General features: G+C 41.8%; 1 protein-coding gene across 9 annotated transcripts in view; it reads right to left on the reverse strand.

The window, feature by feature from the left end:
* GIT2 (GIT ArfGAP 2) overlaps positions 1–13,245 on the reverse strand; it is a 49,178-nt gene that overhangs the window by 22,135 nt on the left and 13,798 nt on the right. For 8 of the 9 annotated variants that reach the window (XR_012155037.1, XM_073312622.1, XM_073312617.1 and 5 more), the window contains exons 9-14: positions 7,892–7,943; positions 5,825–5,897; positions 5,388–5,485; positions 4,558–4,669; positions 3,276–3,418; positions 1,702–1,851 (exon numbers count right to left, since the gene is read on the reverse strand). Coding sequence is in view for 8 of the 9 variants with exons in the window: in XM_073312622.1 (XP_073168723.1) it covers positions 1,702–1,851; positions 3,276–3,418; positions 4,558–4,669; positions 5,388–5,485; positions 5,825–5,897; positions 7,892–7,943 (628 nt within the window). In the remaining variant the exon portion in view is untranslated. The remainder of the gene's footprint in view (positions 1–1,701; positions 1,852–3,275; positions 3,419–4,557; positions 4,670–5,387; positions 5,486–5,824; positions 5,898–7,891; positions 7,944–13,245) is intronic. The other variant, XM_073312618.1, reaches the window with a different exon arrangement.

Below are 13,245 nucleotides of genomic sequence, written 5' to 3' on the forward strand. Positions count from 1 at the left end.
GCATAAATTTATCTCTAAACCAAAAATTAATTCAAATGATGCAGACAACTGCTTAATCAAGATACCTGCAAAAGTAGCAAAGAAGTCCCATAAGATGTCTTAGGTTCCTCTATAAATTTTGGGTTCCAACAGAGATCTTAAAAGGCAAAAACAGGTAACTGTACATACAACTGCCCTCTTTGTGTGCACAGATGTGTTTTGCATCTGCTGTTATCTGCTTTGAGAGAGAGAGCAACTTGGACAGTAACACTTGAAACCATGTCCAACTGCTCAGTTTATCAGGTTAGGGATAAAGAAGAAGATATTCTCAAATCATGAATTAGACTGGTATTAAATCCTAATAGCTCAGAGGCCGACAAACATTCCAGGCTCTTGAAAGCAGCAGCACTGTAGAGTGGCATCGTGCCAGGACACTAGAGAAAACAGGTAGTACAATCTTCCTAGTCCTCGTTGACATAACTCTTGAGCTACCTTAGGAAAGTTGACATCTCCAGTACTGTAGCTTGACAGCAGCTCTGGGCTGGTTTTCTCTAATTATAGAATACTGCAGTTACAATTATGTGCCATTCCACAGCTGCACAACTTCAAAGGGGGACTGGTTTTATGTCAATTAATGGAATCTCTTCCCGACAAAGTAGACAGGACAGCATGGCAGACAGCCAGAATAAGGAACAGGCAGTGCAGATCACCAAAAAAAACAAAAACAGAAAAAGGTAATACTGAGAATAAGCAATTAGTTATAGGTTTTGATAAGGAATCCACATGTACGTTGACCCATTGAAAAAGTATACAACTAATCCTGTATGCTTTGGGCACTAGATCTTACCTCACCTATTTGAATGTTGGCTGACTAGTTAAATTCTAGAATCTTAGTGACTTTCTAGTATCAATACCTGATCTCCTGCAGATAAAGGAAGTTTATGCACCAAGAGATCTAGTGGGTCTTTTCCATTTTCAGTTTCAGCAATTCTATTTTCTTTACCTGCAATGAACTTTTGCACCTTAGCTTCCAGTCATATTGTTTGGTGGTGATCATCCCATAAAGCGGCCTATGTTTTCTTAAAACCTAGCAGATATCTTAGCATACATGTATACCAACATTATAGCTAGTTGTATGAAGACAACTAATACGCAAGCATGTGATGTACTATATTTGTTACTGGCCTGTTGGGACACAGTGACCTTGTCTACAATAGGATTTGAAGGTCTGGTAGCCTGGCTTTAACTTGTCATATGTATACTTTTAACATATGCTAAACTGGTCTTGCCTGCAACAGAGACTTTTAAAATGTGTATAAGCATTAGACCTTATTATTGGATTAAATAACGGACCTAACAGAAAGCAGAAGGTGCACTTTATGCCCATCTGCTATCAGCTGTTTCCAAAGCCTCAAACAATTGCTCATTTTGAAACAAGACAATGGAATGAGTTTTTTTTAAAACAATGCTTTGGAAATAAGGAAAACAATCAATTAGGTTGAACTAAACAGTTCCCAATAACACCTTCCATGAAAGGTGAAACATTAAAGAGTTTGCTCTGCATGGATACATTCATTTTTGTTACATCAATTCCAAAATAGTTCTAATTTGTCAAAATATTTTGACTGGTCTTCACACATGGTCCCTTATTTTATATTTATATAAAAATTAACCCAATTAGCTACAGGATTTTAATTTTGCTTATGTTACTATATTTGTTACCTTTTTCTGCATGGTTCTCAGTTCATCACTCAGGTTGATGTTCACCTTCAATAACTGCTGTATCTTTACCTCAGAAGCCACCAAAGCATTCTTAACTTGCATATATTCTTGTGCTGTCACTGGTCCATCGGACAAGTCTGAATCCAGGCTCTTTAAATAAAAGATTAGATAAAATACTTACCACACCTCTAAGACAGACAATATACTGCAGAGGTGGGCAAACAATGGCCAGCGGGACCATCCTACCCAGCCCCTGAGCTCCTGGCCCAGGAGGCTAGCCCCTGGCCCCTCCCCCGCAGCCATGCCACTGCTGGGCAGCAGGGCTGCAAGCTCCTTCCGCTCCGAGCAGCATAGTAAGGGGGTGGCGGCGGCGCGCAGCGATACCACGGTTGCGTAGGGGGTCCTGGGGGGCAGTCAGGGGACAGGGAGCGGTTGGGGTGGGGAGTCCCGGGGGGCAGTCAGGGGACAGTTGGATGGGGCGGAGGTTCTGGGGCCGGGGAACGGGGTGGGGGGGGGAGGGGAGGAGTGGTGTTTGGATAGGGTGTGAGTGTCCCGGGGAGCCTGTCGGGGGTGGGAGTGTGGATAGGTTGGGGCAGTCAGGGGACAGGGGACGTTGGATAGGGGGTGGGATCCGGAGTGGGGTGGGGGAATAGGGGGCAGAGGCCAGGCTGTTTGGTGGGCACAGCCTTCCCTACCGGCCCTCCATACAGTTTTGTACCCCGATGTGGCCCTCGGGCCAAAGAGTTTGCCCACCCCGATCTACTGTAAACAAGCAAAACTGCACTGATTTTAACAGATTTCCAAAACTGACTTCACATGAGTCACCAAGGAAAGGAACAACCACCACCACCACCTAACAGCACACTTTATACAACTAAAGCTATGGACCATCTCAGAAGAAACCTGGTCTCAATTAATTCTTAGCTCATTTACATGAAGTAATATTAGCCTTGGGATTTCAAACAAGAAAAGGATGGTGTTTAATACAGATTTTGATAAGTATGCATGGACTAGTATTTGATATTCTGGCTCTTATTAGTCACATTAGTTTATGGGTTAAAGCAGGTGAGGAAGCCAAAATTCTTACGTCCTATTCCCCGTTCTCTGTCTTATTGCATTATTTTCAGGAATTATTTAATGTCTCTGCATTAGTTTATCCATCTGTACTTGCTATCTCATTGATATGTAGGTGCAATTTAATGTAAAATATTTTGAGATATTCTGATGAAAGAAGCCAAGTGACCTAATATACTAACTGCTGTAGTGCTACTGGGTTCCTAGTTTGTCTCCAGATAAAATAAATTCTGGAAGGGACTCATTTTTAGAACTGTTTTATTAATGCTTCACTTACAAATGTTTTAAGTCATATTTCTGATCTTGCATAGAGATTTTATAGAATGTGGGAAGCGACTGTGAAATTGAGTTGAAATAATCACTGAGTCCCTAATCCCATGAACACTTATACATGTGTTTAACTTCACTCACATGAGTTTTCCCCAATTGATTTCAACGTAAGCACGTACGTAAGTATTTGCAAGAATGGGTTTAATAGCCTACATCATTACTAAACCTACCTTCTGTCTATTTGCTTTTGCTGCATTTGCTTCCAGATCTGTATCTTCATCTGATGCAACACTGTCATAATCGGGCTGGTCGTTATCCTGACTCTCACTACTATGCTGGCTGTTAATAGCTTTCAATATCAGTTCCACATTTTCTATAAACAAAAATGAGTTAAATTTAGGATTTGTATGCAGAATTGGTTTATGTTGTTTAATAATATCAGAAGAGAACTTCAAGCAGACTAAAAGAAAACATGAGGAGAAATGTTAGGACAAAAAAAATCTTGTTTCTAAACAGAAAAAGAAAAATATTAAGTTAGCGCCATCTAGTGTGACTGGATTATCATTGCCTAGAAAAGCCAAATCTACAGTAGCAGTGAAAGATTGATTCTGCAGTCTTCAATTTTATTCCTTTCACCTCCTTGAAGTATTGAGGCAACTTCAACTAACTAAGGAGAATTAAGGTTTACGAGCTAACTTAAACACTTCACACAGTGAAGAAAATAAGGTACAAAATAGAATGAGATTGCCAACACGTATTCATCGCCATATACATATACAATCAGTTGGGTAATTCAGGGAAACTGTATAATAAAATACGATCTTTTGGCATCTCTTTAGAGAGAATATTTTTGTGTTTAAACGTTTACTTCATATCTCCAGTGTTGGAACAACAGTTGTGTGTTACTTTTTGATTGCGGTTTTAAATGGTTGTACTCCTTGAGATCAGCAAACTTCAGATATGCTCAAACAGCACAGAAAGTGAGCATTTGCAGGCAACCTAACACTCAGCAAGTTCTAAGGCATGTTCAAGTACAGCAGAGTCCCAGATTTAGACAAGCAGCCATAACCCTGTAACACTGGCATTTTCCTGATTACCAGTCAAATGAATGTTGGGGATATAGTTATAGAACTTCTGGTCTCCAAAGACGAAGGAAGCCACCTAGAGAATTCCACAGAATGCTGTTCTATTCCATCAGAAAGGACACTTCTGGGTTGTGTACATGTCTCAAGTCCATTTTGTTAGAAATATCACCCTTAATATTCAAGTCTTCTATAATTAAGCATTACTCTTGAGCTCAAATGTGCTGTCATCAGCAAACACTACTGGTCTCTTTACATCCATCAAATCATACACCCATCGTTTTATAGCAATGACTTTAATCTGTTTACTCATTTCAAAAAATGACCAAGTCATATGAGGTACTTCTGGATAATGCTGTGGTATCACTGAAATTACAGGTATACTAATTCAAGTACAGAAGATTAGACAATTAGCCAAAAACATATTCACCTTTAGAGCCAGTGACAGGATTCCCTTGTTGTCTTCGCTTGGCATCACTTAGAATGTCTATAACTAGTGTAGCAAATTCATGGGCATTAAACCGAGCTAGTTTCTGTCTTCCCTAAAACATAGAACAAGATGCAAAAAGTCACATACGGTACCATTTATGGACATAGCAATTTCTTGGCAAAACACATACGTAGTAACAGCATTTGTGCACCATAATTAAAGCTGTTTGTATTTATATTATAAGCCCATTCTCAGGGTTTTAAAAAAGTCACACAAACATTTGTTTTAATAAAAACTGCATACAAAGGTGACTACCTAGAAGCAATATTAGTGTGTTTACAATAGTTAACTTTTTGTATTAAACATTAATATAGTACCTTATCTTAACATACACTGGTTGCAAAAAAAAAAAAAACAACAACAAACCCTGAAGGGTCCCCATCTGCTTAATCACACTTCTGTATGTATTTATTTTACTTCACACATGCACGCTACAAGTAACACACAAGATTACTGTAACAGAAAGATTAGGGAAACAGTGCCTCTATTTTTCCCTACTTTGTTTCATTCAGTTTCATCATTTTCCCTGTATGGTAAATTGATTAGTCAGTTTCCCCTGCTTTGTGAAAGATTCAAATAAGTGAGAGGAATATGTTAAAAAAAAAAAAACTTACGGAAATGTAACTAAAACAAAAAACTCAGGGCAGATGTAATGTGAAACTATTGTAAACTCTTAAGTGGAGTGTCCCTTTCCCCCCAGTTTATTAATGTAATCACCTGAACTACGTTAATAACATGCTTTTTTAACACTTGCAAACAAGATAACTTACCTGATTCCGTGTTGAAGAATACTCAGGATTTACAGGAAGAAAAGGGACAAGCGTTGTCTCAGTCACCAGTGTACTGTGATTCTGAGTAGCAAGCCAAACTGTTTATAGAGAAAACAGAGCCAGTGTCAGAGTAGCTTCACCCCATGAAACATCTACTCATTGAACTAGGTCAGGAGATCACAGGTTCAACACTAAGGGTAATTAGAGTCAAAGGAACTGCTTTTTCTGAGAGTTCTCCACTCAGTAAAATAATGAGGAAAACATGTTTTATACCCCAATATAAAACTGAACACTCATTACATGTAGTAGAAACTAAGTACCAATCAACTCCTAAACACAGAAGTTACTTCACCCATAGCATTTCCTTGCACTAGCACCTTGAGTGTAACAGTATTTCAAGTTTTAACTACATATAGATTCCAGAAAGCCTTATTCACCTGCATCCGTTTCCCGCCTGTCAACTTCATCATATACGTCCATGGCAAGTTCTTCAAATAAGTGGTTACTTAGCTAAAAACAACAGTGAAGTGATTAAGGATTAGGTAACAATAAATCAACCCCCCAAAATCTCTTATGCTGCAGAAAGCACATGTGCATGCCTGTACTTTTGCAGTCCAGGAAGCAAGCTGACTGACTGCCAGAGTGAAGCTGTTCAATCTCTAAAGTAGCTTCAGAGCCTGCTGGGTGCTTGATCTAGACTAGTGCTTCTCATATTATAGATTGGGACCCCAAAGTGGGTCACAACTCCATTTTAATGGGGTTGCCAGGGCTGGCATTAGACTTGCTGGGGCCCGGGGCTGGACCCCCACCGCCTGGCGCTGAAGCCGAAGCCCGAGGGCTTCAGCCCTGGGTGGCGGAGCTCAGGTTACAGGTGCCCCCACTGGGGCTGAAACCCTTTGGCTTTGCTGCCCTTTCTATCCCTGGCAGGGCTCAGGCTTCAGTCACCCCTCCTGGGGTCATATAGTAATTTTTGCTGTCAGAAGGGGATCGCGGTGCAATGAAGTTTGAGAACTCCTGCTCTAGACAGATCAACCCTGTTCTACAACCAGTCAGTACAGATAAAGGAAAACTGACTTTTTTTCCTGATCTCATGAGAGTTCAGCCCTTCCAATAATAAACATACTGGGGGAGGAGAGAGGGAGGTATTTCTATGATTAAGTGAGCAGAGCAGGCTTAAGTAGTGATTACTTGTTCCAGAATTTATTCCTAATGTGAACAGTTCAAGAGAGATGCTTATGTTAGGAAGGAGAGACCCGATAAGGGATCTGAGATTGTGTAAACCCAGGTGTCAGGGTTATTCTAGTATTTTTAATTCAGATAGAGGGATCGTGGGACTTCACAGTGGCCAGTAATATAAATTGCTAATTAAAAACTGTAAAAATGCATGAGTGAATGCAGCCCTACTTCCTTCCCCCAATACAAGACAAAGAAGCAGTGTAAACTTAACACCTTTCCTGGGATCTGACTTCATTTACAAAGAAACTAAGAAATCCCAGCCCAAATCACCCTACTTTCCAAGGCATGGCTGCTCCTAGGCCTCCTCCCAGGACTGTTTGGCCCAAGACCTTCTCTAGCCAAAGTGTTACTCCCAACCTTATGTCCAGGGTGGAGTTAACAACAGCTACAATGAGTCATCAAGAGTACATCTACATTTACTTGTAGGGTTGTAATGCCTGCTAACGGAGTGGGTTTAAAAGTGGAGATAGGGTTCAATTTTGGAGGGTCTGTGTTTGGCTGAAATTTTTTTTTCTTATACTGCATTTTATTCTCCAGACTTATTGCCCAGTTTAGTCAGAAGTTTTACTGCCATCACTACAATCTTTGCAGAACACACCACATTGCTGCATAAGAGGATGATACAAAAGTCATCCTTCCCCAACTTACTTTCATCCCCTGAAGCAAAGTCAGAAAGAAATAGTTGAAAATTCTCTTTGGAGGGAACACTGATGGTATTATAGAGCAGGCCCAATAGATTCTCAACCAGTCTTAAGCAGGAAATTGCTTTGGGAAGTATTTTAAAAAAAGATACTAGATGAACCAGTATTAAAGGCAATTGTATCAGGCAAACACTAGTACAGCTATTCTTACTTCTCAAAAAGTTAAAGGCAAATAAAACAACATTTGAGCATGCAGTGTATGTATGGAACACATGAAGGCATGAGATAATATAAAATTAAAGGTCATTAGTTTGAGATAACATTATTAATGAGAGGCAGAATCACAGAGATCTTTCTTGCAGTTCTTTCTAACCACAAATAAACTTCATCTCCCATCCACCAGCAAATATTGACGTTTTTATTTCCCCCTCATGCCTTTTTCGGCCTCCTTCCATGTTCTCCTTTGAATGTATTAGTTAATATGGAAGTGATATTTGTATAGGCAGGAACTACTGAAAACCACACTGCATTATAGTCAGTAACAACTTGGGAGATGAAATACAGAAGTTTGCCATGTTACTAAGACTACATGTGGAATAGCATAGGTTAAGTAGATGCTTTACTTACAGACTGAAGCTTCTTCTTAGCTGCTTTTGCCAATTCAGACAAATCTAGACTGCTATGAAAACAAGAAGTGATCACTATATCTACAACAATGAAGAGGTCAGTATGAACAGCAATTCTTTATTGCTTAGTTTCTCCATAAAAAGTCAGTTCACTTTCATTTGACACTTCTTGGAATGTTACAAAGACTACACATTTTTTCAAACTCTAAGGGCTTGTTTACACATGAAAATTAATCCAGAATAAGGCAGAGTGTAAATTTAAGGCCGATTAACCATTCCTGATTTTCTCCATGTGCAGATGCTCTTATTCTGGAGAGTGCATCCACACATGGATTTAGATCAGAATGTAGAAAAGCCCTAAGAGTTTAACTTACATTTCAGGTACATGTATGCAATGTTGTACCTATGTTGGTCCCAGGATACTACAGAGACAAGGTGGGTGTGATATCTTTTATAGGACCAACTTCTGTTAGTAAGAGAGACAAGCTTTTGAGCTACGCAAAGCCCTTCTTCGGGTCTGGGAAAGGCACTCCGAGCATCACAACTAAATACAAGATGGAACAGATAGTTTAGCATAAGTACTTTGCACATATTCTCAGGCAGTGTTTCTCAACCTTTTTGATACCAGGCACCAGCTTGCTCCTTCCTAAATTGTGTCAGGGAGATCTCAGGGACTGGTTGTTGAGAAACACTGTTCTAAGTGATCACTCAAGGTGAAGTGGTCTGTTACCACACCTGTAGTCATAGGACAAAAAAAGGCGGGGGAGGGGGCTAGTGGGTTACAGATTGTTATAAGCAGCCATAAATCCAGTGTTTCTTTTAAAACATGATTCAGTGTCTAGCAAAGTTATGAATTTAAGGTCCCAGGCTCCTCTTTTGAGAGCATTGTGCAGGTTTCCTTTGAGAATGCAGATTGACAGGTCAGATACAGAGGGTTTGCTTTGTGACAATTTTTCACCCACAGGTGATAGGGTGTTTTTATCTTTTATCTTTTTCTGTGAGAGTTCATTTGAGAGCATAGTGATTGTCTGGTTTCCCCACATAGCTGTGATTGGCGCATTTAGTGCACTGGATGAGGTACATCACATGTTGAGATAGGCATGTGTAGGATCCATGGATCTTGAAAGGTGTGTTGTAGGAGGACGCTGATCATTGTAGCAATGAAGCTATTGGATGCAGGTTTTGCATCTATTGTTCTGGCAAGGCCTGGTGCTGCTCTGAGTTGGTGTGTCTGGGTCTGTGGGGAGCCTGCATCCAATGATGAGGTTGGAGAGGTTGAGGGGTTGCTTGAAGGTCAGAAGAAGGGGTTCAAGAAACATTTCTTTCAAGATAGGGTCCCCATCAAGTGTGGGTTGTACTTCTTTGATGATACCCTGTAGGGGTTCCAGTGTGGGGTTGAAGGTGACAACTAGGGGTGTGTGGTTGGAGGGGGTTTTGTTTTATTTCTGTATTGAAACGGGTTCTCTTGGGATGTTTGGGCGGCCCGTTGCATGATGCGATTTACTTCTCTGGTAGATCATCCTTGTTTAGTGAAGATGGTTTTGAGTGTGTTAAGGTGTATATCCCGGACTGTGATATCTGAGTGCCTGGCTGTAGGGAACAGATTTTTTGGGGTGATTATTATGAAGGTAGGTATGGTTGTCCTTGGGTTTCTTGTACATAGTTGTTCCAGGACACACAGAATGAAGTGGCTATTAAAATTCCAAATGGCACTCCTGCACATCTAAAGAGGCAGAATGTGTTATAGGACACTGAAATGCTCCTAGAGGGAAGTTTAAAAATAAATACTCTTCTGACCATGCCCTAAAAACAATGTCCCGTCAACTAATGAACGGCTGTAATAAACCCACAAGTATTATTTTACTTGATTAGTGGTAAAGGTGCGTACCACCAGGTGGATAAATGTGTTAAAGCACGAAGGCCTCATCTCAAAGTCACCCACAAGATGTATTGTATTGACTAACTATGAAGCAATCCTCTGCTATTAGCTTCCTGTCTCAAGACTGACACACGAATTGCAAACTTTGTGGTTAGAACAAAAACAGAACTTAATGTGGAAACCCCAGACCCAGAAAGTCAAATTGTGAGCCCACTGTATATTACTGGGTGTAATCCCCTCAACACAAACACAAAATCCTTTCAGTAGAACTTCAAAGAACTTTGTGAAGGAAAGACTCAAATAAGGTAGTTTGATAGAAGGCTCTGGGTAAGTTCCTGCAAGCAATTATCTTAGATGAGGATAAAGAGGAAGAAATGCCCAATGGAGAGGGCACTATACAGCAATGAGAGACTCAAGTTCTACTGCAGGCCGTATGACCTGATATGTGATCTTGAACAAATCACTTCACCTCTTTGCACCTCAGTTTCACCCTATGTAAAATGGGGCTTATGATAGGGAAATTTCTTACAAATAGTTTCCTTTCTGCTAGCAGTATCTCCCACAATTCTTTATGTCTGGGCTGCTCTCCTTTCTCTGTAGCTCATGGAAGCGAATCAGAGTTTTGGAGCCACACAGCCCTGCCCCCCTCAGCTTGCTTCCAGATGAGTTATTTCCAAACTGTAAAACTTGCATAACATCAACAAAAAATAAATATAACAGAGATAATGAACTATGTACATTAGACCAAAGAAGATTGTTGTATGGTAATGATTCCACTTAATATCTGATCTTCAGCTCATGAGGCATCCAGGATGGATACAATTGTGGGAAATGCTGCTAGCGGAAAGAAAATTATTGGTAAGAAATTTCCCGCTCTGCAGTCCAGCGTCTCCCACAATTTCAGATGTCTGGGAAGAATGTGACAGAAAAGGTCAGAAAAAGGAAAACGGTATCCATCCCCATCTATAATATTTGCTCAAAGGGCAAAATAATTTCTGGTTCACCGCCTGCTGCACCTTCCTGCCAAAGGAGGCCTCTGCAGAGGACAGGAAGTCCAGCTAATAGTGCTCAGTGAAGATGGGAGCATTTGACCAGCATTACAATTTTCTGCTGTGAAGGAACTAACTCTTTCTGCCCATGAGGTCGCCAGGAATCACATGGAGCATGCTCTAACATTCTGGAACTGGAATCTCCGATGCTTTTTTCGCTTCCACAATGCAGTCTAATCCCCTACCAATAGAGATATGAAAGCTCTGAGTCCTTGCATGGAAGGATACAAACATGGCACCTGATCTCCTTGTGGACTCTGTTTAAGGCAAATTTTCAGAGCCCTTCTGACATCTAAAGGTGTGTCACCTCTCCGTGGTGGGATGCTGTGGCCTTGGACAGAATAAAGGTGGAACCATCTCTTGGGAACCGTGGAAAGAAGAGTTCACCTTCGGGACCAATGATTCTCGAATTCTGAGCAGCACCTTGTCCTCCTGAAACATGCAGCAAAGTTCCTGCATACAGAGCATTGCCAGCTCCAATGCTTGTCTGGTGGACATGATGGCCATCCAAAACAAGTTTAATGCTGACACTGACATCAGTCGTTTGAAGGGTTTGTGAGGACTCTCAGTCCAAGTGGCAAGTCCCACTTGGGGAAAAAGAGTTCTAACTGCCAGATTGGCTAACTGCACTTCCCTAAGGAATCTGGCTATCTGGGGGTTCTTTGCCAGAGAACCTGTGGATCCTGAAAACATCACACTACTAAGGGCAGACACCTGAGAAATAATTGTGTTGGGCTGGAGACCTTTGGCAAAAACTTCTTGGAGAAAACCAAAATAGCCATAATTCCTGGACTTCTTGGGTTTGCTTCATGTTCCTGGCACCAAATGCAAAACTTGGTTCAGACAGAGGAGTATGGTTTCAAGGTTAATACTCTTGAAAGAAGTGTTCTGATGACTTTGGAGGACAGACTCAATGATACTAGTGCTTCCCTTTCAATAGCAAGGCTGTTTGATACAGCTAGTTCAGGTCCAAATAAAGCAGAAGGATCTTATGGGAGGATGTCCTGTTCCATTGGGAGCTGTAGCAGCAGTCCTAATTTCAGCCCTAACAAGTCCCAAAACCAGGATCTCCTCATTCCATGTGTATTTAATCAATATTATTGTTGCCCGTTCTCATTTTATTTTCTTGACCATCTTCCTTAATAATGGGAAGCGTGGAAATGCATAGAGCAGACCCTTTAGCCATCAGTGCAACAGGGCATTTGTTCCCATGGATATGGGGTCCACTTCCCTGGTACGGTGCTCTAGTCTCTTCACATTCACATGGTTCACAAATAAGTTGGTTGATGGCAGGCCGAATGATCATACGATTAACTGTAAGACATCCTAATTCAGGCCCCACTTGTTCATCTTGCGCCTGCTGAGCCAGTCCGCCTTCTGGTTCAGGTCTCTCTTTATGTGAGCTGCCTTGAGGGAGAGGAGAGATTGCTCCACCCACTGCGTGATTTGCTTTGCTTCAGCATGTAGTGCTGGGCTTCTTGATCCCCCTTGATTGTTCTTGTACGTGACCGTGATCCTATTGGACGTGCTTCCCCTCTAGGCTGAACTAGATCCTTTGTAGGGTCAGCTTGAGCATTTTTGGTTCTAGAAGGTTTATGGTGTGGGTTCTTTCCTCCAGGTTCCAATGCCATAAGCTATTTGAGACCCCAGATGTGCTCCCCAGCCCTCCAGGCTGGTATTGGTTATGAAGATCAGGGGATCTGGAAAACATATGGGCATGCCCTTTGCAGACACTGCTCTGGGCTGACCACCATGTGCCGGAACTCTCTCTTGATTTTTCGTAAGTTCTGGGGAGTGGTCCCGTACCTTAAAGTGAAGCCTTGAAGTCACTGGATCTGTGATTGCGCCCATGGAGTGATCCCTATGCAGGAGGCCTAGCAGTTGAAGACTCAGTGCAATCAGGGCCTACTGCAGCTCCAAAACAATGGGAGGAGGTCTTGAATTTTCTGGAACCTCTAGAGATAGAGATATCCTTGCTACTGAGGCCTCTATGTCCACACCCAAGTGAGTTATTTGGTTGGATGCAATCAAAGAGGGTTGTTTTTCTGATGTTGATAAAGCCATGCACTTGCAAGACATTCAAGGTCAGGGATGTAGCTGTGTGCGCTGGGGAAGGAGCTCTAATTAAGATGGCATCCAGGAAGGGGTACAGGTGGCTCTCCTGTGACCTGAACCTGGCTGTGACTACCACCCACATCTTCGTAAAGACCTGAGGACAAGCTAAATTGGGAAGGAGGGAGGGTATTTATGAGCCCTATTCCTACGGTGCTCAGGACCCTTTTAGGACTCGGGGTTGGGGGGGGGGGGGAGAGCAAGAAGAGATCTGTGACTCCCACAAGCCTGCCCTCTGTTTTCCAGAGGTCCCTTGGAACTTAATCCCTGAGTTGGCTGACTAGGGTCCTCCTCATCCACGGAGCCTCTCCCTGT

The sequence above is a fragment of the Lepidochelys kempii genome, chromosome 15 (genome assembly GCF_965140265.1).
Source record: "Lepidochelys kempii isolate rLepKem1 chromosome 15, rLepKem1.hap2, whole genome shotgun sequence".
NCBI classification, from domain to species: domain Eukaryota; kingdom Metazoa; phylum Chordata; order Testudines; family Cheloniidae; genus Lepidochelys; species Lepidochelys kempii.